General features: G+C 34.5%; 1 protein-coding gene across 1 annotated transcript in view; it reads left to right on the top strand.

Moving 5' to 3' along the window:
* The window catches only part of LOC147074434 (E3 ubiquitin-protein ligase AMFR-like), a 124,156-nt gene that overhangs the window by 90,128 nt on the left and 18,430 nt on the right, over positions 1–15,598 (top strand). Inside the window, exon 3 of the mRNA XM_085943831.1 lies at positions 13,099–13,254. Coding sequence (XP_085799957.1) covers positions 13,099–13,254 — 156 coding nt within the window. The remainder of the gene's footprint in view (positions 1–13,098; positions 13,255–15,598) is intronic.

Genomic DNA, 15,598 nt, shown 5'->3' with positions numbered 1-15,598 from the left:
TCATTGACATGTTTTCTTTTTAAAGTAAATGGGTAACGTTTTTAGTCATCTTTACACGATTTTATAATTAATTGGCCCGTCGCCATCACGCAGCAAAGTGACGTATGTCTGACTCGCCGTTCTCTCAATGAATGCGAAGCGAGTACAAAATTTCGTCGCGCGTACAGTTGAAAATTATTTGGCGTTTCACTGATGCGTCACCTTAAGTGTTTTTTTTATAATTATTGTATTATTTCACTGTTTTCGTAACGTCTGACTGAGAGTCTGAACTAGAGGTGGGAAAACTGGTAGATTTTGAAGACTGTATACTTACTACCAGTATGAAAAAATACTTGGTATCGAAACTTGTTCCAAAATACTTAATAGTATTTAAAATATCGGCTTCAATAGAATCGCTAAAATACACTGAGCTCGGCTTTTAGAAATGACCCATTTATTATAAAATTTTAAACACATTTTAAATTTATGAATTGTTTTTTGTTAGGTTATAATATTCTTGTTAACATAAAATGAATGTACATTTTTTTTTTAAATTTTGTTTTGTTTTGAGCTGTTATAACATGCCTGTGCCGTCACCTCACCATATTCCCGAGGGAATGTGCTACTCAGTGCTGCTAATTACACAAAATTTATGTATTCAAGTGATATCTCGCTCGCGCGCATTTAATGTCAATAGTATTGAAAGTCTACCAACTAGCGTTCGAACAAGTTTTTTGGAACAAGTTTGTTGGGCCACACGTACTAATGCATAGTAGTAGTTGCACCCGAGACTTCAGTACACAAACTGGTAACAGTATTTCCAACTCACCTCTAGTCTGAACCAAATGTCACCAGTTCAACGCTTGGTACTGTTTTCCGGCAACGATAAATGGTACTGTACAAATACTTAGATTCTAATTCTGATTCTCAACCAGATTCCGTGGGCCGTATCAGGAGATAATTTAATTTAAGGGTTGCTAAAAATGATTGATCCACATGGTATTTCTCCATTCAAACATTCTACACTGTTAATTTATATTCATAAAACTTTATTTATACTGGAGTATATATTTATTTTTCATTGTAAAGATTGTGTATCAAGATTTGAGGCTAGTATTATTTATGAGTAAAATTATATATCAATAAGTAAATACATTTTGTGAATGTTGAGTTGGTAAATAATTCAAAAAATATATTAAAATTTGATTTTTTATTAATTCATCATGGGCACTTTCTGAATCGATTATAACCGCTGTATGGCAAACATGAGTTTTGGTCCAATACAATAATTGAATTACAATGATCATGTGCTATATGAGACACATATGGCGTAAAACCCACTTAACGCAGCAAGTGTGGCTCTCGCGCAAAATTTCACAAGTGGCGCGTAAATCAACGAAAATACAACGTAATCAAATACGCCAGCGCCCACTGGATTTGACGACGCATTATGCGCGCCCGCCCCATGAGTCATCGTTTTTTGGCTTCTCGGCGATACGTATGAACGAAAATACAATGCAGTCCATTCATTGAACGCGGCGAGCAAAATCACGCTCAGGAAGCGTCGTCGATCGACGGGCGAGAACACATTATTTAATAACAGAGAACTCATTGTTTAATTTTATTGCGTGTCCGATTTTAATTACAAGCCCCGAGAAATTTAATAATATTTTTATTGCTTTGTTATGACTGTTATGAGAGACGCTGATAATAATAATTATTTTGTGCTGCTTGAGCCCCTTATTACATAGGTGAAGGGTAATGCGCGGGTGGCAGGGGGCCTACTCATTAGTGAGCGCGTCGAGCGCTTTTTTGGTGGGCTTTATGCCTATGAATTGCATATGTTTTCATCAACCTAATCCACTGTAATATTAATAGTCTCAGGTAACGGCTTATTTTGTTTTTTTTTTCCTTTTTGTCTTACTTATTGGATAAACAGAAATAACTATTTGCTTTACCTTGACTTTTTTCTAATACCCCTGTGAGAAGCAAAATCATTTACCTCAAATATTGACATAATATAATGAGTTAACAATACATTATGTATATTATTCTTCGTATGAAACAAAATTAATAATATTCTTATACCTACATAGACAGGCATGTATTATTTGATGTGATGTATTATCAAATAAATTGGATAACTTGTGACCTTGTACCATGTTACAAAAGAAAAGCAATCAATACCTTTCAGAAATTCAATCTATCTGAGCAAACACCGTTTTAGACACGTTTTTAGGCACCTTTATCTTATCTATTATTTTCTTCGTGATAGGTAGGTACCAGAAACATTGATCCAGTAGATCAGGGTTTCTCCAACTTTTTAGACCATCATCCGCCTTTAAAGACCATAAAAATCAAATATTTTTTTTCTTATCCAAGCAGAACGTATCGCCATTTGAAAACACATAAAATTTGTATTAGAATCATTAAATGTTTTGTCAAAAAAACACATTAAATAATGATATAATAATTCTACCATCGCTGCAGAGTGAGGCAGGGCCGGTTAAAATAACGGAATCCGTAGGACCGTGTCACAGTGCGAATGGATGTCGCAGCTAGGGATTGCAATACCGAATGAAAATAATAATACCGGTAATTCGGTATTTTCTACTGAATAACGGTATTCGTGAAATATATAGAAAAAAAACAGAAATATTTCACTTTAAAATATTAATATTTTATAGCAAAAATATCTAAATAGGTTGGTACATATTTTATATGTAAACTTTTAAAATATGTACTTAAAGTTAACATATGGTAGAGATGCTGATGTTTACAAATACCTAGAAGTTGAACTATTGGCACTTTCTTCATGATTATACAAACTAACAGTATTTAAGGCGAAGTCTTCACTGAGCCTTTTTTAAAGAGGCACCTAGCGGAAAAATACGAAGCTTGCAATTTGAGACATTTTTTTGATAATTTACAATTTCAACTATATTAATGAATAAATATGTATTTGAAAACATTAAAAATAAAAATATTTTTTATTTTAAGTCAAAGACAAACTTACAATTGTAAAAAATGTAATAAAATGTGAATTTGTTCTATCGGTCCGCACCCTATTATTACATATATTTTATGGTCATATTTATTATTAAAATTTAGTTTGTTAAGTTTTCTAAGCATCACCTAAGCGATTTTTGACAAATTCATAGTTTTAGTATTTTTTATATCTATTTTAAAAAACATCGATTTTTATAAAAAATATAAATGTGTATAACTTGAAATCCTTTTTATTTATATCAAATCAATTATTTTTATAAATATAAATAAAATATTTATATTAATATAAATAAAAAGGATTTCAAGTTATACACATTTATATTTTTTATAAAAATCGATGTTTTTTAAAATAGATATAAAAAATATTAAAACTATGAATTTGTCAAAAATCGCTTAGGTGATGCTTAGAAAACTTAATAAACTAAATTTTAATAATAAATATGACCATAAAGTATATGTAATAATAGGGTGCGGATCGATAGAACAAATTCACATTTTATTACATTTTTTACAATTGTAAGTTTGTCTTTGACTTAAAATAAAAAATATTTTTATTTTTAATGTTTTCAGATACATATTTATTCATTAATACAGTTGAAATTGTAAATTATCAAAAAAATGTCTCAAATTGCAAGCTTCGTATTTTTCCGCTAGGTGCCTCTTTAAAAAAGGCTCAGTGAAGACTTCGCCTTAATCGGCATTTTAGATATACTTACATAAAAAATATACCTGACAACTTCTAAAACCCGCGAGCGACTGACGAAAATATTTGGATTAATTTAAAAATACGGAAGTATGTACCTACCTACCTTTAATGCAAATGTGTTTCGCAAAACTGCACGTGTCATTGCTGGTCATCAAGGAAGTCAAAGCGGCAACGAAAGTAAACCAGACATCGTGAACCCGCCAAAAAAAACAGACCTGTTAATTTTTTTGTGTCAATTAATACATTTTGATTCCACTTTTTTCAATATGTTTTTAAAACCGTATTATTGTTGATTTTTAAAACCGGTATTTTGTTATCGAAAAATACTGGAATACCGGTTTTTAAATAACGGTACTGCAATCCCTAACACCAGCCACTTAAAGATCACGCATCTGCTCACAAACCCAAGCGTTCGTGACGCGGATCTATCAGACAGATTCGGCGAAACAAAGCCGAGACTCTTGACCTTTGGTCAGGTCAGATGTAACGTATCATAGCCAACAATAATTAGATTACATACATACTTCAATAAAATGTAACTTCCCAATTCCTTGACGGATATACGGACTCAATATTATATATTGTGTTTTATTTTATATAATAATGATTTTATTATACATCGCTAAATGATTTCACACAAAGTAATACTATCTCCATAACATGGCCCCCACATCCTGAAACAGGCCCCCCTACCTATTGCTAGGATTAAAGGTAGTGTGACGGTTTACAGTAGTGTTTTCCAAATGGTGAAACAGTGGGTCTATTCGAATCCTGGGTCTGGCAAGTACACATTGTTTTTCAATTTGTGTACGAGTCAGAGTATGGACCTAACAGGTTGAGCAAGTGGCTGACATCCATTTCTCGTAATAACAAAATCTGTCAATACAAACCTCCACTCTGTGGATGCCCATATTATGATCCAATTAGAATCGGACATGGTCGAAAAAAAAATTAGCACGTATTGTAACAATTACAATAAGTTTTTGTAATTGTTACAATAAGTGCTAATACTTTGATACAAAACTACCCTAAGTTTGATAATATCTATCACTTTATCACTTTAGGGGTATAGAATTATAGAAAGTATAGAATAGACCCACAGTTAAGGGTATTCAGAGTATTTTTAACGATTTTTTGTATTTTTTAATAAAACCACTTGAAGTTTTCGAGTCAATAATCAAAAATTGCATTGCACAACCACATGTTTTAAAATGTTAAAACCCCTCAAGTAAAACAGCACCGCAGGCGACTTTTTACGATTAGAGCCTATTTGTTATAGTAAACTACTAAATACGCCACGACGGGCCCCCAGGCTAGAGCCCTTTCAGCCCCCCCCCCCCCCCCCTTGTGGGGACCATGGTCCATATACTTCAGTGGTGAATTTGCTTTACTGTAATATATAAAAAAATACTGCTCCATAAAGAAATGTGTACAAAATATCAATATCTTATATCTACCAGCCTTTGAGATGTTCGTATAATATAATATATCGTATAGGGCTGTGATTTATGTGCATTTGAAAACATTTTAACATTGTTAGTGTTTACGTAATGTGTGAAGTAGCTCGTGCTTTGTTTATCGTAAAAATTAGCGATTAGCATATTCATAACGTGATTGCACTATACATACCTACCTAATTGTTTTTCAAGGAATTCTATGCACTCGTTTACTTAATTTTTCATTTTGAATATTTGCCAAACGCATTCGCACCTTGATAGTTTTGAACATTGTTTAACTTGACGTTCTGTAATATTTTTGTGATTTTTATGAAATCTTGAAAGTATAGCGAAATCTTCTGAAATACCTATTTACTTTTAAATATTTCTTCAATAACTTTTATTCAGCCTTGAGGCGCTCTGCCTACTAGAGGCAAATAGCTTGAAATTTGATATCATCATCAGCCGGGGTCAATCCACTGCTGGATGAAGGCCTCCCCAAGCTTTCTCCAACTCTCTCGGTCCTGTGTCGTTCGCTGCCACGTATTTCCGCCGAACTTTACCAGTTCGTCAATCCAGCGGCTTTTAGGGCGACCCTGTGGCCGTTTCGTACCCCTTGGGTACCATTGGATGACGGCATTTGTACAGCGGCCGTCCTTTCGGCGAGCAATGTGCCCCGCCCATCTCCATTTCAGCTGTTTGGCAACGTCTATTACATCGCGTACTCTTGTCTGCTTCCTAACCCATTCGTTTCTCTTACGGTCCTTTCGCGTGATGCCCAACATGCACCTCTCCATGCCTCGCTGTGTGACTCTTAACTTTTGGACATCTCTCGTGTTGAGGGTCCACGTCTCGCAGCCATACGTGAGCACGGGTAGCACACATTGGTTGAACACCCTACGCTTAAGACATAATGGTAGGTCACTCTTGAAGATACTATTCAGACGTCCGAAAGCACTCCATCCCAGCTTTGTTCTTCGAGCAATTTCATCGTGCATGCTTCCGTCTATGGACACCTGCTGTCCGAGATAGATGTAGCTGCTGACTTGCTCGAGTTGAGTGATATAAGTGTTTTAATTTATCAATACCTACCTACGTATCTAAAAACATTAAAAAGAAGGGTAAATATATTATTTTTAAACCATGTTGGAGGTTGTATTTGCTTTTACGAGAAACGGATGTTGGCCACTTACTCAACCTATCAGGTTCATGTTATGACTCCAAACACACATTTAAAAATATCATAATATGTATTTTGCCAGATCCAGGATGCGAACCTGAGACCCACGATATTATTAGCCGACGTGTTACTCGCCCGGGCATCGTGGACGTCGAATATTCCAATACCGGTTTCAAAAATCCAAAATACCGATATTTTCGGTATTATGAAAGCATTCACGTACATATATGTTTTTCTGTTATTTTGTCATCACGTACTACTATATTGTATATTAAAATTATGTGTATAAGTTGTATGTTACCATAACGCAAATATATTGGCTTAAATTAAATAACATTAAAATAAAATCCCTCAAAATATACTTATATAATTGGCGCGATAAATTAACATATTTCGAAAAAGAAAACATTCATGGCAAATATTTCCAATCATTCCATAACTATTGATCCAACGTTGACAGTACATCCAACAAACTTTGAATTTCAGAGATGTTTTTCTGTACCTGGACTAAAATATTATGATCTATCTATACATAAAACATAATAAATGTCGGTAGGTACTTTAGGTTGCTATAAAATAGTGTTCTAAATAGATTTTAATAGTTGTATTTATTGATAGGTACTTCTTTGTTTCTTTAATATTATGTTTTGACGAATACCGGTACTTAGCAAATACCGAAATAACAGCATTGATATATTCATTCCGCGTTGCAATCCCTAGTCATGGATACTTACAATAAAAAAATATATGTATATAAAATGTTAATTCGCTAAAAGATCTCATCTTATTACAAAAATTACTTGTATAGTTACGTTTATCATTAAAATGTGCATATATTTATTTTCTTTATATTATATTCTTTAAAAGGTTTTTGAATAATCCATTATTTTAATTATTTTTAGTTACTTAATTTAAAAAAAACATCGATTTTTCTGTGAAATAAAAATGTTTGTAGCTTAGAATCTTTTTTATTTATATTATCTAAAATATAATATTTTAATTGTTGTACCTAATTGAAGTTTTTGTTTTTCTCGATGTTCCCTATCTCTTTCACTTGAAAATTGTATCTGTACTTACATCCCTTAGCCTTTATTTTTTTCTAAACTTATTATATTTGACCTCTATCAGAGCGAAGACAGGAAGATGGCGGAAGTTAATCAGAAAGCAGCGTAGCGGACGAAGCTTCCTTTCATACGAGAACTTTTCGATATCTCATTAAACTCCGGGAATATTATGTTGCCGGTCCCATCATATGGACATACTTGCAAAGAAAACCGAAGTTTGCGACGTACTTACTTATTAGGTATGTACATAATATCGACCTGCGAAGTTTCAGCGCCGCCACTTTGACATCTGCCATTTCAGCGTTGAAAAATTCAGCGCCGCTCGTAAATCGATTTAAATTAAACAAACTATTCACTTGTCAAAGTTAACTGTCACTTTCCAGATGGCTTAAAAATATTTTTTTCATTCACTTTCTCGTGTTCAACCTAACTTTCTATTATCATTCTATCAATCAGTATTATGCAGATGAACTAGTTAGAACTAATGGCGTATTTAGTCACGTAGAGGCCCGAAGCACTCATAGATTTTGAGGCCCCCTAATGAAATGGTGAAAAATGAAATATACTGAAAAATATAAAAAAATAAAGATAAAATACGCAATATTAGAAAAAATACAATTAAAAATATAGTCATCCAGTTACAATGTGCGGTAAATTTTGGAGGAATTTAATTTATAAGAGGCAAGAGAACACAACAGTTTCACTCCAGTATTGTGATGATTCATAATTCTGCAGTCAAACCACAAGACAATTAATAGCATGCCCCCCACATCCTGAATCGGGCCCCCAGGCTGGGATGTTTGGCGGGCCCCCCTACCTATCGCTAAGGGTAAAGTCAGTGTGACGCGCTGCAGTAGCGTTATCCAAATGGTGTATTTTTAGCGATTGTTTATATTTTTAATATGTTCGAGTACATCCATTTGAATGATGGAGTTGTCGAGTATCGGCACACAGTAAACAATTGCATCGTACAACCAAATAGTTTTAATTATTGATATTATATTGAAATAGCGCCGCAGGCGACTTTTTTTACTATTAGAGCTTGTGATCTGTGTTTATCTCACTTATCTGGTCGGCTCGCCACGCCGGGCCCTTCCTGAGCTCGGCCCCCAGGCTAGAGCCCTGTCAGCCCCCCGTTGTGGGGCCCATGATTAATAGTAACGTAGATCGGTTTGATATGTTTGACTGTGTTAAAGTGGAAAGTTACGAGAAGTTGTGAGGTGAGGCCGTATATTGACTCTCAGTACAAACTTAATGTTTTACAATAATTATGGGCAATCTAAATGATTATTAATTAATTTAAAGATATAAATTAGGTCAGAAATAGTACGCCGGATTTCTGAAGATTTGACTTTAAAATATTCCATTTTGGAAGAATAATAATTAGGCAAGTTCCCTCACTTGATTTAACGATGACTTCTCTGCATCCTGGCCATTTATCACTTCAATGGTTATATCGTCAAAACAGCTGTGTATTCATACGAATCAGTTTAATGGTTAAAGGTTAAACAAATGATGAAAAACAAGTTAAACTAATTATTGTCGTTGAAAGGAAGGACGTCCATGTTCAGTTGAATTACTCCAAATTACTATCACAGAATGTAGACAATGACGAAGGATAAAAGAAGAAGATTATGTTTGAAAAATATTGGCCGGGTCTGCAATTTAAAAGTCTCACACAGGGCACATTAAATTTGTTATGAAAATAAAATGTTTACCTCTGGAAATTGTGTTTAAATTTATACAAAATAAATTTCGTTTATCTCTGTGCGAAATAGCAGCAATGACAAGGAGGAAATGTAATTTCCATATTCAAACTTGACCTCTATTTCTGGTTAATTGATATTTCCCCCTCCCGATAAAGCGAGGCTTTATTTTAAAGATTTACAAAAGTACATTAAACTAAAAATAATCAAAGGGTCCCACAACCGATTATTAATTTAAATATGCATAATTTGTAGCACTGGAAAGTTCGAAAAAAAGGACTGAATGTCAAGTATATTCACATCCATCGCCATCTGGACGAGTGCTTTACTAAATAAGCTGCCGAGTCAAGTGTTTAAAGATTATCTCAATTTTATATTCTAATTACTACGTGTTTTTTTTTAATTTTTGAAACTCTAACGTCATAAAGTCAAAAACTATTTATATTATTTTTCTTGTTTCAAAAATTACAAAATTTGGAATGGAGAATAATGAGTTGAACTTGATTTGGTAGTTAATTGGTAAATGACGCTCTTGTCTGGATTGCGATCCATGTGGGTTCAAGTCACATTGGGTCCAAATTATATTATAACCGCTGTTCCTAATTATGTATGTATTTATGAATATATTGTAGTCATCTATGAATATATTGTAGTCTTATTATGTTTTATCTCATTGATTATTCATTATTGAATAAAAATAATTTAATTGGTAATTTTAATGTTCCAACTTACGAATAAATTACAAAACTAATCGATATATAACAAGTACAACAACGTAGGTTACGTAGTGTAATCGAATTTCCAAAGCATCATCCAATATTTTAACACCCCTATATACTGGGACATTGTTCTGCCTCTGTTTCGCAAACCATTCGCAGTGTATCGTACCCATATACATAATTATTATACATTTATGAAAATATTACTATGTGTACTTACTTAGGAAATAATGTAAATTTTCCTCATTGGCGGGATATTAAATGTCGCCTATTATACGCCTTGAGTAGGTACTCATGAGAGATCATTGTAAGTTTATTATAAGACCTAAGTCAAATTGACAATACGATTTTATCAAATATTGATTTTATTATTATTAATTTAGACAAGGTAAGCTTTACAATACTGAGCAGGTAAATACATAATATCAATGGTATATGATATAAACTGGCTTCTATCTTATTTTTATTATCCATAAATTTACATTGATTATACATATTATTTATTTAGATTTTTTAAACAGCTTCTTAAAAATAGTCGCTTTTACCTAGAAGTCATAAATTAAACAAGGAAAATAATATGATTGTCTTGTTGAGATTGATTACGTGGGAAAATCCAATTTAATCTGCATTATTTTATTTGACATCATCGACACTGCTGTCTCCGATTTCCTGGTCCTGTCGCAAGCTCCCCCATCATTGGCTATTACCTCAATGATGTTGTGCCTCTTTCAGTACAATTTAACCACCGCAGTCTCAGTCTCTCGACCCTTCTTTTCCCTTCCGTTATATTGTAGGAGAGCCTCTCGGGAGAGTGGCTTATCCCTTAGTGTAGGTAGGTACTTATTATGTATTTATTTTTTGTTTTCGTTTCAATGCCCCCTTGGCTATTTTCTATATCCGCCTGTCAGTAGTCCAAATATAGTTCAAACTGAGTGTAAAAAATACTGATACCGAATATTATTTGCTCAGATAACCTACCTGTACGAGGTCACCATTGTAATGCTAATGATTAATGAATTTTAAATGACTTATTTTGTTGTCATTATAAAATACTTGTGACACTATTTTTATATGTACTCGTATATTGCTTTTCGATTATATGTAATGCTTATTCAATTCTAATTACGGCCTTACCTGTGCTTATTATTTTTTTAGTTTTGTTTAGTTGTCAACTCTGAAACAGATTGAAATTCTCATGGTAACGTGTCGTCTCTGTGATCGTATATTTTTTACTCGTGCATATTATTACTTCAACCAAAATAATTTAACTCGTAAAATGTTTTTCTTTTGTTCAACAAATTGAATATTTTTATTATACATAAAATGTTATAAAAAAATAATTTCCATTTACCACTTCAATAATTTACGAAATATGTGTGAACCTCTGCGGTATGGAAGTGTTATAAAAAGGAATTATCGTTAGCAGTTTACTGAATCAATGGGTTATATGCATGGCCCCACAAGAGGGGGCGGGCTGACAGGGCTCTAGCCTGGGGGCCCGGCGTGGCAAGCCGACCAGTTAAATGAGAAAAACACACTACAAATTTTCTCTAATAGTAAAAAAGTCGCCTGCGGCGCCATTTTCCTGAATGATTATTAACATTTAAAAATATGTGTCTGTGCGATATAATTTGATGTGATATTTTGATTGATATGATTTAATGATAATTCACGCGTAGAATTTTGTAATATAATTATTTTGTGTGTTTTCTGGCGAATATATGGCGAAGGGTTCCATGTTACTTGGGCACCTACCACAAAATGAGGTCGCGATCAGTGCTTCATAATATGCTGAGTGCCGACAACTCAATAAATCAACTGGATTTATTTAAAAATCGGTAAAAATACACAGAATGCCCTTTAACCCCAAGGTTCCGTGGTAACCATTTGGGGATCACTGCTGTAAAAAATCACACTGCCCTTAACCTTAGCGATAGGTAGGGGGGCCCGCCATAGATCCTAGCCTGGGGGCCCGCTTTAGGATGTGGGGGCCATGGTTATATGTCTTATGCCGCGTCCACACTGGCAACAAGTTGCTGGCAACCTCATCAAATTTTACGATAATTATCATAATTATCGTAAAATTTAATGGAGTTGCCAGCAAGTTGTTGCCAGTATGGCCACGACATTAGATTCATCATCATCATCAGCCTGAATCTATCCACTGCTGGATGAAGGCCTCTTCAAGCTGCTTCCACTTCTCTCGACCCTGTGCATTGCGTTGCCACGTACTTCCGCAGAACTTTATCATTTCATTGATCCAGCGGCCTCTAGGTCTACCTTGCGGACGTTTTATACTTCTTGGATACCACTGGATGACTAGATTTGTCCAAAGATTGTCTCTTCTTCGAGCTATGTGTCCAGCACATCTCCATTCAAGGCTTTTACAGTTATATTCTGACGGTACGCAGGCCACATGCACTGCTTACGCAATACGAACGCCGCTACAAATCAACGCAGATAGCGGTGCCATTAGGGAACTCAAAAATAATGAGAACTGAAATACCTAACGGGTGTGGAAAAACATGCAACCGATCTCGTGTGTGGAATAATACGGGATAAACTGAAACACGTGTTAAGAATACGCTTTCTTTCTGACATCTGCTCTCGGTTTATGCACTGACGCTCATTCAATGTTGGTGTATTTGAAGATTGCAACACACACTATTGCACGTCTATAATGTGTGGTTCAATGTCGTGGGATACTCACTTATTCAAAACCCTACGTCACAATGTAGTGTATCGGAATTATATTTAATAATCTGTTCTGTGGGTGCCACAAGCAGATATTGCTTGATTCCAAATAGGTAGATTCAATTGAAATCAAGTAAAAACTAATCACAGTCTGTGTAAACCGTGTATCCTAACCCTTAGGAAAAAGGAAAGTAAGTGTAAGAATACGACTTTAAAAGTAGTTGATGAGGTATCGCGGCGCTGAGTACATCTATTCTAAACTTAGTTGATGTCCGTTTAAGATGATTATCTATAGAATTTTATCGCATTTGCCAGTTGATGGCCGTTTAACCCGCGAGCCACAGAAGCAGAAAATCTACCACTCGTCCATCGCTGCCGTCTGTTAAATTACTTTTCTAAAATTCTTTTTTGTGATTGAACGCCTTGTTTGTACGTAAATTGATCAGAAAAGGCCTATTCACATGTAATATTATAGTACTTACGTAACTTCGCGCAACTGCCCTCAAAGTATTTATTTTTCTGTGAGATGAATTCATTGATGTATTGTACATGTATTTGCGTATGTAGAAAATCAGTAATAATCAACATTTGGTTTTTTTTTTCAGCTTTCATTCTCGGCTAGCTCGGGAGGCTGGGCCGGAGCTCGACTGGCCGCTCTACTGGGCGGTGTGTTGGCCATAGCCGCCGTCATGATGATGATGTGCGGCGCCGTAGCACTCTTCGGCGGAGGGCTCAACATCTTCGCATTCATGGCCGCGGAGGTAAGACACTGAATACTTTTACGTCAATTATATTATTTATTATGATTTATGACTATATCGCAGTCGAGACGTTTTTCAATGTAGGTACGACCGGGCTAATAGTAAGGACACGATATGTCATCTTCGTCGTCTCCATCCACAATCGATTCACTACTTGATGAAGGCTTATCCTTGATGTATGTCTTCACTCTTTTCGTTTCGTAGTCACTTTCGCCAATTAAATATCGCACATATCCAGGGAACTCTCGATATTTTAGTTTATCTGTGAAAATCTGAATGATGCGGTTTGTCCAGTGATGTAAACGCTAGTGATAAACTCATGTTGTGACGATTTTTGACGAGACTGCTGTCACTTGGCTGTTAATAACAAGATAGGAGGCAAACATTGATTTTGGTCTACACTCTACGGACACATCGCTTTACTTACACAGAGTAGAGGTTTGTATTAACAGATTTTGTTTTTTACGAGAAATGGATGTCAGCCACTTGCTCAACCTATTAGGTCCATACCCTGACTCACACACAAACTGAAAAACAATATGTGTACTTGCCAGACCCAGAATTCGAACCTGAAACCTACGGCGCTTAAACCACGCGGCCATCGTGGGTGTGAATATATAGAATTTCTTACATCATTTTCAAGCTGAAGTGCAAAGTTATGAAGCGCATACTCTAATAAACGGATCAACCACTATTTAGCTGCAGTGAAGTTACGACATAATATACAAGTTATTAATGTTTTTTGGATGTCATACCAAATCGCATTATTGATCAAACATGCCATGTTGCTTCATTCGTCGTTTTCAAAAATACAGTTTATTGCACTGTGTGTTAACGCAATGCATATATTTTTTTAATTATGTAACAATGAAAAGGAAAGCCGCGCACAAGAGGTCAAGTGTGAACGAGCCATTTCAACAAGAAATTGTGAATCACGTTTGTGAAATTTTATGATTAATAAATGCTGTAATTTACCTGTTGACTCCATTCAATGGAGCGGGTCAATAAACTCAACAATTAAATTTATTTCATGTCTAAATACCAATGTTTATTTAACACTTGACTGGAGAAAACTTTCTTTTCAATGTGCTTTACGAGCAAAACGGGTATTATAATTCCAGTTTTTTGTGAAATTATTTAAACTGTTAACGATGTCGAAAAATGTTCCTACTAATTAACGGCCCACATGCCCAACGTAGGTCAAAATTGAGTTTTTTGGTATTTTCAATAATACTCTCAGATGAATTTAAAATGGTCAGATGCAAGAAACAGGGGTTCTATTGAGTTGATAAAATCAGAATTACTTTTTCAATTCAACATGATATACTTATGTGCTGAATTTACCAATGCATTAAGTAGCAGAAAGAAATTCTAAGGAATTAAAATCTTCAGACAAGTACCAGAGCATGATCCTGGACATTCCTTAAACGTTGTAGATAATCTATTTATATACTATTGAAGCCTTGTTATCCTTTATATTTATTTTAAACATTTGATGACTGCATAAGTATTTTTATTACATAGAATAGTATTCTTTTAAACCTCTCGATCTAATGTTTTAGAATATAGTCGTATTTCAGCATCCATGTGCCGTGGTGTTAAGATTTTTTAGATTCATTAATTTTTAAATGCATTTATAAAACCATTAGTAAAAAATATGTTGACATTATTGTAGTGAAATATTTACGATAAAAAATTATATTTATAATCTCTGTGATCCCAAATTTGACAAGAATTAGGCATTTTATTATTCAAAAAATGGGCAAGATTACCACATTTGAAGATAATTCTTAAGATACTGATTATAAGCTATGTCTTTGACCATTCAAATGTGATGAAACATCCTACGAATAATGATTGTTTTATAATAATTATTGACCTAGGAATAAGGTAATATTTTTTTGAAATACGCCATTTCTATTGGCATTTCCCAGTGGTTAGGCTACAACATACGGCCGTAGCCATAAATTGACAAACTATAACTGAAGTAGGGAGTAAGATCATGTTAATTCGCGTGTTTGAACATGTACCGAACCGGAAAAAAATTGTTTTTAAGTTGTTAATCGTTAAGGAATGTGCAGGCTTATACTATGAAAATACCATAAAATCTCTATTTTGACCTTCGCTGGGCATGTGGGCCCTTGATACCATAAATGCTAGATGCGCCTTTTGCAAGCCAAGTGCATATTGAAGAATGCTAAATATCGCAAGAAAAATGCTAAGTTGGCAATGTTGAGTCTTGTCAGTAATCGTCGGAAGTTACAGGTATTTGAGTGTGGAGCAACGTCGGTATAAACACGAGCTCAAGCTTCTGCATAAGCCTGACTTTGTCAGATTTATCAAG

Source organism: Rhyacophila brunnea, unplaced genomic scaffold, assembly GCF_057557595.1.
Source record: "Rhyacophila brunnea isolate RB1 unplaced genomic scaffold, BYU_Rbru_1.0 scaffold_16, whole genome shotgun sequence".
NCBI lineage: Eukaryota > Metazoa > Arthropoda > Insecta > Trichoptera > Rhyacophilidae > Rhyacophila > Rhyacophila brunnea.
This window is presented reverse-complemented; position numbering and strand designations above follow the sequence as displayed.